The sequence below is a fragment of the Procambarus clarkii genome, chromosome 49 (assembly GCF_040958095.1).
Source record: "Procambarus clarkii isolate CNS0578487 chromosome 49, FALCON_Pclarkii_2.0, whole genome shotgun sequence".
Taxonomy (NCBI): Eukaryota; Metazoa; Arthropoda; class Malacostraca; order Decapoda; family Cambaridae; genus Procambarus; species Procambarus clarkii.
Genome location: NC_091198.1, coordinates 5,713,298 through 5,730,325, shown reverse-complemented (window position 1 = coordinate 5,730,325; position 17,028 = coordinate 5,713,298). Strand labels below are relative to the sequence as shown.

Below are 17,028 nucleotides of genomic sequence, written 5' to 3'. Positions count from 1 at the left end.
TTATTATAGTGAGGCTACACTCAATGACTAAGCAACTTCAAACATTTCACTCACCCCCATAATGCGAGGCGTACCATGAGCTCGACAAATCTCCAGAAATTCAAAGACTTCCATCTCGATTCCAAATGTTGCATCGATGAGCATTAGGACAATATCGGCAACCTTTGCAATGTCAATCATACAGTTGATATCATTGTTCACTTCTATGAAAGTTAATCTTCTCTTTTTCCCTGAAAATAAAATTTATGTATGTACTGTATAATAGAAAATATCTTTAAAGCCATACACCAATAATTCACCAGGAAAAAGTAGCCACAACAAAAGTACCCTTCAGGTTGTCACCATCAAATTGTGTCTGCTTGAACCTCATTTTCTTTTTGGATGTCAGTTGCTTTCACAACTCTACACCCTTTAGGAGTCAATCAAGTAAGGTATTCCCACCGTTTCCTATGACAGTACTGTACACATATTAATGCAGTGCAATTATGATGAAATGTTATATTCATAAAAAATACAAATAAATTCTTTATCTTCTTCTAGCCATCTGACCTTCCTGGGTCCCTCCTCCCTCACTCTGTCAGAACCCTTTAACCTTACCTCATTTGCAATAAACATAATGCAGAAGGAAACTATATTGAACAAATACAGTACTGAAATCTTGAAACAAAATTACTGCAAACTTTCAAGAATAAAACACTTAAAATTACTTTAAAAAAAATCATTACCAAGTTACTGTCCAATATCAACAGCAAACTCCTTTTTAGGAGCATACATTGACAGGAAGAGTTGGTAGCTTCCTGTGGTGCTGCCACCTGGTGATGGACAGCTGTAACTTGAGCAGTTTACCTTGTGTTTACCATGTGTTGGTTTCAAGGATCAATGACCCCATGGCCTGGTCTCTGACCACTGACCAGGCCTCATGATTGGTGGTCAACCAGGCTGTTAGACATAGCTGCATGCATCCTGACATATGAATTACAGTCTAGTTGAGGGAATGTTGAAAAAGTCAGTTTTTCAACAGGGCAATTTTGCACTTTGTGCCATGCCTCTAGGTCTCATGTAGTTATTTCCATGTGCAGATTTGGAACCAATCCTCTAATATTTTCCAAGTGTAAATAATTGTGTATCTCTCCTGCCTGTGCTCGAAAGAATGCAGATTTAAAAATTGAAGTGGTCCCAACAATTTAGATATTTTATTGAGTGGATTAGGGCAGAAAAAGGTATTTGCATGTTCTACACGTTGGCAATTTCTCTAACATTGCATGGGGCTGTTAGTGCAACAATATTCCACCCTAGTATCTTAACCCTTACACCGCACATATTACGGAGCATAATGGGGGATAGGTAGCAAAAAATATTTGAATTATGTAAAAATAACTTAAAAATGTTAAACAAATCTCCAACTTATTGGTTTCAGTGTCGTGAAACTTTCATCAAAATATTTTCAGAGATTGATTTTAGATGAATTTAAAAAAACCAGCGTTGAATGTAATGAAACGCCATTTTCTGGGTGAGACCCGGAGGCTCCCCGGAGCTTTACCGGCTGATATGCTAATGTCAGACTTTGGCATCAGTCATGTGTATGGAGTTCTAGGGCCTACCGGGGACCACGAGCCAGAACCTGGCCCCCTCAGAGAGGCAAGGGGAGCAATGGCCTATAGAAACCCCCGTGTGGTTGGAAGCATTCTATGTCTGCCATCGACCGGGTCAAGCATCCAGAAAGGTAAGCATTCCAAAACAAACCCCTATTCTGGTGAAAATTGCTACCTAAGCCGAACTAGTGAATAGAACTCTTCAACAGAAAACACGGAAACTAGTATGACGTCATACGTCACCGCGCCGCTGTCTGCGCAGCTCCCCCCTCCCCGGGAGGGGGAAGGGGGAGCCCCAGACCTCCCACGCCGGCTATCCACCCATCAGTTCTGAGGCTGGATGTCAAAACACGCGAAAAACGCCGACCGGAGGGAGGGAGGGTTGCCGGGGAGCCTCCGGGTCTCACCCAGAAAATGGCGTTTCATTACATTCAACGCTGGTTTTCTGGGGGGAGCCCCGTCGGCTCCCCGGAGCTAACTACCCACAGAGGAAGGTCAAAGGGACAAAACCGGGAGGCGGACACCACGCACCCCCCAAGGAGGCGAGACAACCGGCAGCAAACGCCAACCCAAGGCGCCACAGCCCCGAAAATCCCGGGAACAACACGAGAACCACGAGCAGCAAGGCCCCTGCACGAACACCAAAAATCCATGCCCGAAAGACTGCAAGGCCACGTCGCCCAGACGGCAGCGAGAGCAGCGAAGCCACGAACGCCACAGGCATGAGGGAAGAACACAGGCAGCTTAGCCACAAGAACACGGCTGACCACCCGGGACACCATCACCCGCGAACCGGGAAGAACAGAACCGGATCAACGCAAAACGCGCTCCGGACCCAAACGCCGTGGCACGCAAACAACAGCAGAGGGCCGCCACTGAACACAAAAACGACACACCCCCGGCCCGACCAACAAAGCACCAACAAACCCTGGACCCCTCCAGAATGCAGCAGCCCCACCCCGCGCCAGAAAAGATGGAGACTGCTGCCATCAAACAACCAAAACGCTAAAACCGAAGGAGCAAGAAAACACAGCGAACCGACCCCCAGAGGCAAAGGCCCAAAGGAAAGAGCCGACGAAAAAACACACCGGAACCGAAGGGGCACTACCAACCGAGGAGAAGACAGAGCACGCTGACCAGAGACCAGGATGGTGCAAGCGGCGCACGAACAGGCCGGAGGTGAAATGACGCACAAGACAGCTGACTAACGGTGCAGAAGCAACACCAAGACCGAAAGCAAGCTGAAGCGGCTCCGCCTGCGCCGCACGAAAAGAGGCGACAGTATGTGGCAAGACGACGGCCCCCAACCCCCACTAGAAAACCAAGCCGAGAGTAAACCAAGCCAACAAGAAGGACCCACCGAAGAAGGGACAGGAAAAGGAAGGACCGCCAAAATACCCCATACTGCCGCCAAGAAGCACGCAGGTGGGACACCTACCACGAAGCCACCCGACCACCAACCGGAGGCGAGACCACGAGGCAGAACATAAGCAGCCCCGACAAGGCCCCCCCGAGCCCAGGAAAAAGGCGGAGCCGCGAGAAGATCTCGGGCGCGACCACCGAAACCCAGGCGGCACAAGGAGATGGAACGTCTGCCGAACAGAAAAACTCCGAAGCATGCAAGCCCGCCAGGAGTTCAGAAACGACGGGTCCGACGCGAGACATCGCAAGAACCCCCCCCCAAAAAATTAAAACAACAACAACAACCGGCAGGGCAAGCTAGGAAAACCAAAGAAGGCGGAAGGGTCGCCGCCAGAACAGGACCCGAACCAAGGGGCCCGAACAACTGCAACAGACCGAGACAAAGAAGCACATCACAGGACACAGGCTGACCAACGCCTAAGAACACACGCAGAACATTCCTGCTGCAGAAGAGGCAGGAAGAAAAAGCAGAAGCACAAAAAAAAAAAAACCAGGAGAACAACCAGGGGTGGACAATCAGGCAGGGACAAAAACCCCACGCAATCCCCAGGCACAAAACGGCAGCAAAGCGCCACTCCACAACCGGACACAGGAACAAGGACACGCCACCGTGAAACACGGTACCAATGCTCACGTGCAGCAGCAGCAGCAACAGGCACCACTGCAACATGCAACATGTAAATAGCAACTCCCCTCTGCAAAGGCAGAGAACGGAGCAGGCAGACCCCAGACAGGGCCAACGGAGACACGACAAAACCCTGCAGGCCCAGAAACCTGCACCAGGCGACCGACGGCGGAGAAACCCCGCTCGATACCTGCTGGATGAGGTACTGGGAGCTCTTTTACACCTCAAGCCCGGCCCAAGGTCAGGCCAGACCGGCCAGAGGATGGCCCACCAGGCAGCTGCTAGGAGCAGTCCACCGGCCCACATACCCCCACAACCAGGACGGGCCGGAACTGCCATACGAAAACAGGCCAGTGCGCCCTGGAAGTCCACGGACGAACCAGCAAGAAGGCTTATGCTCGCAAGTAGGTCGTGTAACAAGCACAGACCACTGATGGTAATACAGTGTTCCCCAAAAGTGCCAATAGCACCACTGCACTCCACTGGTACTATCCCGCAAGTTCTACCAGATAGGCGGGACCCAAGAGCCAGAGCTCAAATCCTGCAAGCACAGCCAGGAGCCTCACCAGGTGAGTACAGAACCAACCCTACAACCCCCACACCTCACAACATTAAAAAAGGAGGGTCCCCTGAACGACTGTAGCATGGGTTGGACATGCACAGGAGGGGGACAGGAAGGGGTGATAAAGGGACAGTCACTGGTGTGCGAACGGTCTCAGTCGTACAAAATTATACCTAAATAAAGACAGGTATATGAACACCGCCGCATCCAGCGCCCGGCCAAAAGACGCCAGACCGCAGAAACTCACCTGGCGAATGGTGGCTCGAACTTGACACGACTCAACCGTGCCCAGAAGAACTTGGGAGCACCGCCAGGTGAAGACGCCAGAGCCGGACCCGCAGGAGAACAGGGAGAGGCGAAGGAGGCGGTCCACACCCATGACACAGAAAACCGCGGTGTCCTCCCCACAACTGGGAACCAGGACACCCCTGGCGCAAAGGGGCACATACCGCAGCCAGGGAGAAGAACGAGAGGCGAAGCACTGTAGCAAAAAAGGGCGCAAAACCCCAGCACTGAACCATCGCCCAGACCAAAACAAACTCCACGGCGCATGCGCATAACACGCTGGCCGAACCGCACACCCTCCCTGCGGGAAGGCGCCAGCCAGGACTATTGCACGAGAAAAAGAGCCAAAAGAGGAAGCAGGAACAAGAAAACCGGCCAAAGAAGCAAAGAGCCCAAAAAAAGGGAACCCAAACGGGCGACAAGTAGCCCAAACGGGCGACAAGTAGCCCAAACGGCCGACAAGTAGCCCAACCGGGCGACAAGTATCCCAACCGGGCGACAAGTAGCCCAACAGGGCGACAAGTAGCCCAACAGGGCGACAAGTAGCCCAACAGGGCGACAAGTAGCCCAACAGGGTGACAAGTAGCCCAACAGGGCGACAAGTACTAGGAGCCGACAGACGTTCCAATAATGCGGGAAGTAGCGAAAAACCTTCCCGTACCCTCGAGAACACAGAAGCCAACACTAGTCCCGAAGGCACACGAAGGCGCAGGCGCACCCGAGATCAAAAGTCACGCAGAACCCCATCGAACGGGGAAACATGACAAAAACACCGTCCCAAAAAGCGGGGGAGGAAACATCCACCCACAGGACGGAACCAACCGACTCAAAGGCCAAGGAACCGAGCCCGGGGAGGGGCCGACGTCCAACAGCACGTACGGCGAGTGGGGAGGAAAAACCCCACTCCGCGTAACCACAAGCCCCGCCTAGAGGGGGATAAAACCCCCCACGGGGTCTAACGGGGCCAAGGCCCCCCAAGTCAGCCCCTCCCCAGCCCCGGGAACCTACACGACAGGCCCCGGGGCCGAGCCGTTCCCCCAAAGCCCCGGCCGTACCAGAAAACCGGGGCAGCCGTGAAAACACTAAGGAAGGGAGCCCACTGGCAGACTCATACAACACGGCTGGAGGAACAGGCCCAAATGCCCCCGTCACTACCCCGGAAGGGGAATTCCCCGAGACTGCCCGAGTCTCAACACCACCAAACACCCTGCCCTGAACCTACAGACGGTAAGGAACCGGATGCAGGCAGGAAGGGTGAACCAGGGGAAAAACGAAATACAACGGGGCAGCCCCGGGGCTCCCGGGGAGGAAACCACGAGAACGTTGCCACCACCAAGGCTCAAGTGCAACGCCCCTGCTGCCCGCACCCGCTTTGTTAGCACAACTGGGTAACCGAGCCACAACGAGCAACCAAACTCGCAGGACACCGGGTCGAAGGTGTCACCGACCCCACAGGCAGCAGACGGAGGCAAAACAGAGAGTCACCCAGAGACAAAAGGTGAGAGCAACCCTCAAACTCGCTGGAAGCGAGGGGGGGGCTCTGGGGTCACATCCATCGGACCCGCGCGCCCCCAGGGGTTTCCCAGGGTCCCGAGCGTTTACTTTAAGAGGACTCGCGCTCAGGTAATCCCAGGCAGGGTACTGCTAACCGGCACCCAAGCTACCAAACAACTTTCTAAGAGCTGAACCCCCGGGACGTGTACACTCACGGGGACCTAGCAGGGGGTACCACCAGAAATACTCAGAACACAAGGGACACAAGGGGCAAGAACGAAGGCAGACCCCCCCACCAGGTATATAAACAAAAGAAAAAGAAAACCCCGCAAGAGGACAGCGTACCCAAGCGGAACAGAGCCGGCCGCTATGATTGGTAAAGACAAGCTGCACAGTACCCCGCGCCCCACCAGTGCAAACACTGCCCCTTACTCTAAGGCGAACAAGGGAGACAGAACACCCGAGCACACAAAGAGCGGCCGAAAACCAAGCGGTAAACGGCCAAGCAGGGGCAGGACCCAAGGAACTTGTGGAAGGTGGCCCCAAGCCCCAAGGGCAGTACTTACAGGGCACCTAGGGAAGGGAACCCTAGGCGCATGCAGTCCGAGTACTGAAGAATCACACCCGGCTCACGCACCACCTAGAAAACAGACACCACACTCTAGGTACAGTGCTGAAACAACCACTGGAGCCGGAGCACATAACCATTGCCTATAGCATCAGCCGAAGAACTGATGGGTGGATAGCCGGCGTGGGAGGTCTGGGGCTCCCCCTTCCCCCTCCCGGGGAGGGGGGAGCTGCGCAGACAGCGGCGCGGTGACGTATGACGTCATACTAGTTTCCGTGTTTTCTGTTGAAGAGTTCTATTCACTAGTTCGGCTTAGGTAGCAATTTTCACCAGAATAGGGGTTTGTTTTGGAATGCTTACCTTTCTGGATGCTTGACCCGGTCGATGGCAGACATAGAATGCTTCCAACCACACGGGGGTTTCTATAGGCCATTGCTCCCCTTGCCTCTCTGAGGGGGCCAGGTTCTGGCTCGTGGTCCCCGGTAGGCCCTAGAACTCCATACACATGACTGATGCCAAAGTCTGACATTAGCATATCAGCCGGTAAAGCTCTGGGGAGCCGACGGGGCTCCCCCAGAAAATAAGAATGTTTTGTTGATAAGGAGAACAGTTCCTAATAACTGGAACTGAAGGATAATGCAGTAATAACGAGATGGAAGCACCTGTCCAATGCTCAAAGAAGAAGAATAGTAGTAAGAATTATCCACAAAGTGGATATGCAGTTGGTGCATTTATATCATTGCTGAGTAATCATAATAATATACATATTATTATGTATATTATTATTATTATATATATATAATTATGATGTAATACACAAATAATAATGAGTAACTATGTTTTTATGCTCTATTTCCTTATATATCATATAAATACATTGTCCAATGTTAATATATGTTGCTTTTATCAATGTTCCAAAAATATTTTTTTTTAGGGGAAATATTTTTTTAAGATTTTAGTTTTTTCTCCTTTGTTGTAACCTTTACATCCTGGAGAATGCATATATTTCCTTAACTATATAAAGATAGAATGACATTGGTCAACAAATAAATCAGTCACAACTCGCACAACTTAGGACTTTTAATTTTTGGGGGGCCGATTTTTTCTGATATCAAACTACAGGTATTTCCTTTTTCTCTTTAGGTTGTTTGGATGATTAGGGACCATATTAGGGCTTTTCACTTATATAAAGTATACCCTAAATATATCCCCTAAATCATTATAATTATCCCTATACAGTATTTTGTGTTTTGGGGGGTTATTTTTTTCTTGACTTTGTTTCAACACATATTGACCTACAACTTTCACATATTTGAGTACAAATGCCAAACAATGTTCATTACAATATACAATTAAATTAACGAATTAAAACTACCTTTATTCATTGTTGATAACTTCAACTTCAATTATCTCTGAAACTAGAGTTTCAACTTTTGAGTGTTTTTTTTAACCGATTCTCACTATTTTGACATATTGTGTGCTCAGCTGTCTGTTCTACAATCTCTTCAGAATGAATTTTTCATAAACTTTATACATTTGGAGTTAAAAAAAAAATTGGTCTAAATTTGCAGCATATTTCAAATGCCTTATTAACGATTTTTTTTTACAGTAAACTATACTGAAAACCTATATTCTAATTTGATGAAAATGAAGATCAGATGCTATTCTGAGAGAATAACAACATTAAATGAACAATTGGTGATAGTTCATATTTTTTATTCTGAATTGAAAATCTGAAATTTTCAATATTAAATTTTAAAATTAATTTTGATTCTCTTGTTTTTCAAGTTATGTTGTGAACATTTATACAAAGTTGGAGCATTTGCCTAGTTTATTATGCCAAAAAAATTGGAAAGTGTTTGTGCAAGTTTTAAAAACTTTATATAAAATTATTTTATGTCAAATCATATACAGTATGTATGTATTACGCTGTTGAAGTGTTAATACTCATTCAAAATAATCGTTATTATATAAATACAGTATAGTGACAGTCAATCAGCTCCCTTGGTACACTTTCCTCAGTACATTAAATTATCTGCATACTTAACAAAATTCTTTTCCATCCCTAAATACTTACACTAAGTGGGGGGGAACTTCTGATACATTCATATGGTTATTTTTGTTTCATATTCGTTAATATTGATAAAGTCCCCAACATACTTTCCCTCAACCTATACCCTTGCCTTAATTTATTAACTACAATATTAGATTCCAAATATACATTACCTGCAACGATGGTGACAGGTCCAATAATCTCCGAGAACCTCTGATTTGTATAATTTCTTATCAAGCATCGCAAGAGGGTTGATTTTCCAACTTTAGGTCCGCCCACAACGGCTACAATTACAGGCGGTGGCTCTAATGGTGTACGGTCAATGAAAGGGATGTGATGCTTCTTGGATTTAATATCTTGGGACCTGAAATATGAATCGAATGTGTTCTCAAATATAAATTTCTTATACCTCTTAGTAAATGCATAAATTAAGATACTAATCCTGCTTTTCAGTATGTTGGTGTCTGGCAAGCCTTTGAACAAATTTGCACGTCATTTTTCTAATTTGCTTCATTCGTCTAAAACAAACCTACAACTGACAAGTTGTACCTTGAAGGATGAACTAGATACAGTCTGACTGCATGAATAAAATCAAGAAAGGTGTGGCAAGGACGGCATACCTTATAATACAATGCTTCATGAGAAAAGAGTATAATGAATATAGGTTTGTGCAATAAGCAAACCAGCACCAACAACTGAAACAGGAGTGAGCTACATTTTTACAGATTATGAAGACTCTCACATGTATCATTTCCACATTCAAAAGTGGTGGCATGGCTGACACTCCACCAACAAAGAGTGAAAACAACAGGAACCTATAATGTATGCACAAGATTTTAACCATGCAGCTGCATCATGAAAAGCCAAATAAGAAGCAGCCTAGCAGAGCACAGCCAAGCTCTGATACCATTCACAAATTCAAACCCCCCCCTGCTCTCAAGAAGAACCATGCTGGATACAATATGGGTGGCCATCAGGGTTGAAATACTAAGAACTGCGCTACAGAAAAACTGCATACAGTGCAGCAAACTCAGACTGAACACCAGTTGGAGACACTATAGAAAGTTAGACTAGCCCAACTGGAGGGCAAAGCTCAAAGCAGCAGCTTAATTGCAAGAAGCACCGATAGGATGGTGCAAGGATAGCCTCAAACTGAACAAAGCAAAACAAAAAAATCATTTTTAAATCTAAAGCATCATGCAGTTCCACAATGGTGAATGGAATTACACAGCCTCAATGTTTGTGTAAAAGAGACCAGCACTAAGGCCCAGGCCCGAGACAAATTTCCAAAGGTGCTGCCTGGCCCAAAAGGGCCCAGACGACACTGAAGGTTAAGCCAGACAACTGCACTGAAGATAACTCTAAAGGCCATTAGTCCCTGATAATCACTGTCAGGGAAGAGAATCTTGAAACAAAGCTGAAACAGATACTGAGTGTCCTTAATCTTTAAGGATTAAGGACACTCAGAATATAGCTAAGGATATAAGAACACTTTATATCATTAACTATAAGGATATAAACACTTAAGGACACTAAGGATATAGTTAAGGTACACCCGGTATATAGACAGACTCAAAGAAAAACAAGTCAACTGACTTAGGGCCTCTGTAGAGCTTGGTGTCGTGGGCATATGTCAAGTTACAAAAATACCTAACTATCTATCTACAGTAAGTATTTCATATAATGATTTTATGTGGTCATTTATAATTGTTATGTGTGATTGTGAGAGTTTTCAACCCCACCCAAGACACAGTTAACATATATATAACAGTGTACTTTATAGTTTCAATATGTTACACATATACATCACACTTACCTTGCAAACTTCCTTTGAGCTTTAACTGCGGAGTGAAATGCAAAGGCCTTAGGATTACGCTGCTGAGCTGTTAATTCCTGGACATGCTTATCCTTGGCAGACTTTTTCTCGGCTTTACGTCCTGAGTGGCGGTGAGCATGACCTTTCTTTTTATCAAAATCAGCCTCTTCACCCATTTTAGCAATCTACCTTATTTATCTGTAACAAAAATGAAGCACAAAGAAATTAGGAATTGTTCAGTGCAGTACAGAGCATTTAAATAAGCCAGCCATACAGCACTGAGGGGCTCTGCAGTATAGTGGTCTACATCCTCAACTCACAATCAAGGATCCTGGATTCAATCCCAGGCTGGACAGAATTCGAAGGACACATTTACTTTCACCTGATGCCTCTGTTCATCTATCGGAAATAGGTACCAGGAAATTAAGCGGTTACTAATAAATCCAAGGGACATTGGGATTTATTTCTCGAAGCATTGGTAATAAAACACCTGATGTCATTCTTCAGCTATATCTTGCTCTTGTTAGGCCCTATTTAGATTATGCAGTTCAGTTTTGGTCGCCATACATCCATTCAAGTGAATGGATATAAATTCACTGGAACGCATCCAGCATAGGATGACAAAGTTAATCCTGTAAAAAGGTATAAATTGGGCAAGTTTAGATTTAGGAAAGACCTGGGTTAATACTGGTCAGTAACAGAGTTGTTGATTTGTGGAACCAATTACTGCATAACATAATAGAAGTAGGATCCCTTGATTGTTTCAAGCGTAGGTTAGACATATATATGAATGAGATTGAGTGAAAATAAATAGGAGTTGCCTTGTATGGGACACGAGGCCTTCTGCAGTTATCTTCATTCTTACATTCTTATAAACCCATGGAACTGCCTACTCGCCGAAGCTGTAAATGCCAAAACACTGCTGAATTTTAAAATTCAGCTTTAAGAAATCATCAGGACAAATGGGGGACCTGTGACAGCTTGCTGTCCTTATCAAGGTTGCTAGAGAAATAACAGCCCTTGGGTAAATGGTCTGCAAACGAATGTAAAATCTACCTTTCTTTACCTCACCTTACCTTAGCCTACCAATCTTAGTCTAACATATGACCAAACCACACACCAGAAGACGAAGAGATGACAACATTTCAGTCTGTCCTGGACCATTATCAAGTCAATTGTGACATAAGCTAATACCAATTTAGGTTATGTACAACCATAGCTTAACATAACTGAATGATATGTACGATTTTAACCATTAGAAAGAGCCTTGTCAAAACTTCTTTATGTTTAAGAATACTGCATCCCAAAATTACTCCTCTGGATCCTACAAGTTGGCAAATAATGGCATAGCATGTCACAAACCTCTGGCACACAACACGACACAAAAATTTATTATAATTAGTTAGTTTTTAAATAGTATCAATGAAAAGAACAGCATCACTTTGGCCAGTTTTTAAACCCCAATTTGACAGTCATCCGTCGGGCGAAACGAGGATGTGACAGCTTATGCAGAGTTCATCATTTCCATGATTTTCGATTTAATCCCGTGACCACAGCGCTTTCTCCTATGTGGCCCGGTCTTCAGTGCTGCTCAGAACCGCTGACGACTCCCTAACTTAGTTAGGGAGTCGTCAGCGTTGTGACACCTAGTTTTACTTATTATTATTGAATTAGATACAAGGTTGAGCTTAAGCTTTACATTCATGCAAAGCTCGCTAACATGCACTATTGAACCACACAACTGTTCGCGATGTTAACAGATTCACGAGGTGAAAACTACGCATACCAGAGTCACAAGATAATGGATAATGGGCGCACAGTGGCTTCTCTGAGGGCGTGTGTGGCATGAAGGTGCAGGAGGGTAGAGGCGCAGCGCCATACACACACGTGCCTCGTGTTGTTGTTGTCGTCCAACACCTGACTCGCTAACTTGTCCACATCTCTCATAAACACTCCTATATTGGCAAAAATGACCACTTAAATTGAACTACTTATTTGATCATGAATACACATAAATTGTATTTATCGTTGTATTTGCATACATACTTCCACAAAAGAAATAAAACAATATTTTAACATAGAGCCGAGGCTTTAGCGATTAAGAACCTAAATACTTTTAAGTTAGTTTTATAATAATAATAATTTTTATTCACAAGAAGATACAATGATTTATGAGATTACATATGATTATTATTTTTACATTCTTGCAAAGTCATTAACACCATAGCGTCTCGGGCAGACCGAAAAATCTTTTTTTTTTTTTTTTTTTTTTTTTTAGATATATACAAGAGTTGTTATATTCTTGTACAGCCACTAGTACGCGTAGCGTTTCGGGCAAGTCCTTAATCCTATGGTCCCTGGAATACGATCCCCTGCCGCGAAGAATCGTTTTTTCATCCAAGTACACATTTTACTGTTGCGTTAAACAGAGGCTACAGTTAAGGAATTGCGCCCAGTAAATCCTCCCCGGCCAGGATACGAACCCATGACAGCGCTCGCGGAACGCCAGGCGAGTGTCTTACCACTACACCACGGAGACTGCATTAATATTAACAAGCTTAGTTGATTAACAGTTGAGAGGCGGGACCAAATTAAGAGCCAACGCTTAAGCCTCGCAAGCACAACTAGGTGAGTACAGCAATGTCCTGGTACCATATTAAATATGAAAGATTACAGAATGTAGATAAAAAAAAAACTAGCTATAAGTCCATCTAATATCCCCCCTAAACTAGGTAACTTTAATTCAATAAAGTAAATACGTGGAATTAGGATAATTTCTCACCTTGTGTTCCAAACTCACACACAGGTATCTTGTGCTACCCCCTTCATCTAATTTTAGTACTTAAGGCATGAAACTTCACCAGTATATTCCATTACAGGCTATTCATGCCTGTGCCACCTCTTGGGTAGCTTAATCCTTATCAATCAATCAACAGTATATTTTACGGGCTATTCATGCCCGTGCCACCTTTAGGGTGGCTTAATCTTCATCAATCAACCAGTATATTACGGGCTCACCATAGCCCGTGCTATTTGCAACTTTTTGTTCCGAGTTGCTGAATTTAAAATAACAACACCAGTATAAAAATAATAATAATAATAATAATAATAATAATAATAATAATAATAATAATAATAATAATATAATAATAATAATTTATTTAGGAAAAGTACATACATAGATGCAGAGTTACAAACATTCTGATTATTTATAGACAGAACTAGTACATACAAATACCTTAAGCCACTAATAGCGTTTCGGACAAGGTGTGGAAGGAAAAAACACTTAGACTAAAACTTAATAGTAATTGAGCTTAAAGTTTAAATTCGATTGAAAGAAAAAGTAAAAGATAAAAAAGGAGGGAACATGGTAGAAAATAGCCAATAAACAAGTTGGCCAACAAACAACATTGTTTAAAAATAGTAAGACGGGCTGACATTTAGGGGGTAAGGTAAGTTACATGGAGTTAATTAGGTAGTACTTAGACTGGTTGAGAGAGGTACAGTCTTTGACATGGTTGGGAAGGTCATTCCACATTCTGGGTCTCTTGATTTGTAGAGCATTTCTAGTTTGATTAAGTCGTACTCTTGGAATATCAAATAGGTATTTGTTTCTGGTGTGGTGCCCATGGGTTCTGTTACAACCTTCTAAGAATCTTTAATCTATACTATCAACTTATAAAGTAGTTATTGTGTTGAACTCAAATTCTGCTACAATGTACAGTACCTATGTTACTTTTGTCAGTTATAAGTTAGCTTAATTGAGGCCCTGCCCGAAACGTTATGCGTGTCAATTTGCAAGAATGTAATGCTTGAACACCAATGTTGATACCTGGTTGATGGGGTTCTGGGAGTTCTTCTACTCCCCAAGCCCGGCCCGAGGCCAGACTTGACTTGTGAGAGTTTGGTCCACCAGGATGTTGCTTGGAGCGGCCCACAGGCCCACATACCCACCACAGCCCGGTTGGTCCGGCACTCCTTGGAGGAAACAATCTAGTTTCCTCTTGAAGATGTCCACGGTTGTTCCTGTAATATTTCTGTTAAGCACCCTCACAGCCCAATGTACCTTCTAATAAATAAATAAATGTTTTCAAGCTTAATTTAGGAACTGTACTTGTGGTCGGTCTCGAGCCCATTGTTGGTGTGACGATGTGCATTGAATTTTGTAACTAGCTCATCACGATTGTAACTTGCTTAGCTAAAACTGCCCGAAACGCTTTGCGTAATAGTGGCTTTAGGCATTGTATGTACTAGCTCTATCTATAAATTCCTCAATATTTGCATCACACCCTGTATGTATGTACTTTACCTGAATAAACATTTGAATTTTGAATTTGAAATGAATTGTGGAGTTCAGTCCCTGAGCCCATTATGTGCCTCTGTAACCCTTTCCACTACCGCCCACAGGATGGGTATGGGGTGCATAATAAATGAACTAAACTAACACAAAGAAGGTTAAATAATATCTCAATACCAACACAATATTTGAAACATATGAAAGGAATTAATTAATTGATGTCCTATTAACGTGCTTGTCAAAAGGTCCAAACTCATTTGTCCTGAGGATTTTATCGAACTGGAGTTTGAAATGTAGCAGTGTTTTGGAACACTGCTACAGGTGGTTCCAGGGTTATTACTTATGGAAGGTGGTTCCAGGGTTATTACTTATGGAAGGTGGTTCCAGGGTTATTACTTATGGAAAGTGGATCCAGGGTTATTACTTAAGGAAGGTGGTTCCAGGGTTATTACTTATGGAAGGTGGATCCAGGGTTATTATTTATGGAAGGTGGTTCCAGGGTTATTACTTATGGAAGGTGGTTCCAGGGTTATTATTTATGGAAAGTGGATCCAGGGTTATTACTTAAGGAAGGTGGTTCCAGGGTTATTACTTATGGAAGGTGGATCCAGGGTTATTACTTATGGAAAGTGGATCCAGGGTTATTACTTAAGGAAGGTGGTTCCAGGGTTATTACTTATGGAAGGTGGATCCAGGGTTATTATTTATGGAAGGTGGTTCCAGGGTTATTACTTATGGAAGGTGGTTCCAGGGTTATTACTTATGGAAAGTGGATCCAGGGTTATTACTTAAGGAAGGTGGTTCCAGGGTTATTACTTATGGAAGGTGGATCCAGGGTTATTATTTATGGAAGGTGGTTCCAGGGTTATTACTTATGGAAGGTGGTTCCAGGGTTATTATTTATGGAAGGTGGTTCCAGGGTTATTATTTATGGAAGGTGGTTCCAGGGTTATTACTTATGGAAAGTGGATCCAGGGTTATTACTTAAGGAAGGTGGTTCCAGGGTTATTACTTATGGAAGGTGGATCCAGGGTTATTATTTATGGAAGGTGGTTCCAGGGTTATTACTTATGGAAGGTGGTTCCAGGGTTATTATTTATGGAAGGTGGTTCCAGGGTTATTACTTATGGAAGGTGGTTCCAGGGTTATTACTTATGGAAGGTGGTTCCAGGGTTATTACTTATGGAAGGTGGTTCCAGGGTTATTATTTATGGAAGGTGGTTCCAGGGTTATTACTTATGGAAGGTGGTTCCAGGGTTATTACTTATGGAAGGTGGTTCCAGGGTTATTATTTATGGAAGGTGGTTCCAGGGTTATTACTTATGGAAGGTGGTTCCAGGGTTATTATTTATGGAAGGTGGTTCCAGGGTTATTACTTATGGAAGGTGGTTCCAGGGTTATTACTTATGGAAGGTGGTTCCAGGGTTATTACTTATGGAAAGTGGATCCAGGGTTATTACTTAAGGAAGGTGGTTCCAGGGTTATTACTTATGGAAAGTGGATCCAGGGTTTTTACTTATGGAAGGTGGTTCCAGGGTTATTACTTATGGAACCACCTACCTGCGGCTTCAGCGGGTAGGCGGCTCCATGGGTTTATAACTGTTAGTGAAAAAACATCTCACGTTTTTCTGTCCTATATTATTTAGTCTGACTCTGGGAATATCAAAGAGATTTATTTCTGGTGTAAATGCTCATGAGTTCTAATACAGCTATCTTGGAAGATTAGTTTAGATTAGTTCATTTATTATGCACCCCATACCCATCTTGTGGGCGGTAGTGGAAAGGGTTACAGAGGCACATAATGGGCTCAGGGACTGAACCCCACAATTCATTTAGCTAAGCAAGTTACAATCTTGATGAGCTAGTTCTTGGAAGATTAGAATTTAAAAATAAGGTTTTGTAAGTGTAAAAAGCACAAGAGATCGTGTGGAGTGAGTAAGGTAAGGTAATTATCGGGGAAAGCGTCAAGCCATTACGACCATATAGCACTTGGAATGGATATGAGGATAAGGATTTAGGATAAGACGGGGGGGGGGGGGGGGGGAATGGGGTGCCCAACCACTTGCACGGTCGGTGATTAAACTCCGACCTGCAAGAAGGGAGACCTTCGCTCTACCGTCCATCCCAAGTGGACTAAGTCGCAGCCTGCTTCTCCACCTTGTGCCAACCACTTGGCCTGGACGGTAGAGCGACGGTCTTGCTTCATGCAGGTCGGCGTTCAATCCCCGACCGTCCATTAGGTTGGGCACCATTCTCCCCGGCTCCCTATCCCATCCCAAATCCTTATCCTGATCCCTTCCAAGTGCTATATAGT

At 44.4% G+C, this 17,028-nt stretch overlaps 1 protein-coding gene across 4 annotated transcripts in view; it reads right to left on the bottom strand.

The window, feature by feature from the left end:
- Window positions 1-12,341, bottom strand: part of LOC123763261 (ribosome biogenesis protein BMS1 homolog) — a 113,125-nt gene extending 100,784 nt beyond the window's left edge. For all 4 annotated transcript variants that reach the window (XM_069302934.1, XM_069302935.1, XM_069302936.1 and 1 more), the window contains exons 1-4: window positions 12,204-12,341; window positions 10,418-10,615; window positions 8,775-8,965; window positions 55-230 (exon numbers count right to left, since the gene is read on the bottom strand). In XM_069302934.1, the coding sequence (XP_069159035.1) occupies window positions 55-230; window positions 8,775-8,965; window positions 10,418-10,593 (543 nt within the window). In that variant the 5' untranslated portion in view covers window positions 10,594-10,615; window positions 12,204-12,341. The remainder of the gene's footprint in view (window positions 1-54; window positions 231-8,774; window positions 8,966-10,417; window positions 10,616-12,203) is intronic.
- Between the last annotated feature and the right edge of the window lie 4,687 nt (window positions 12,342-17,028).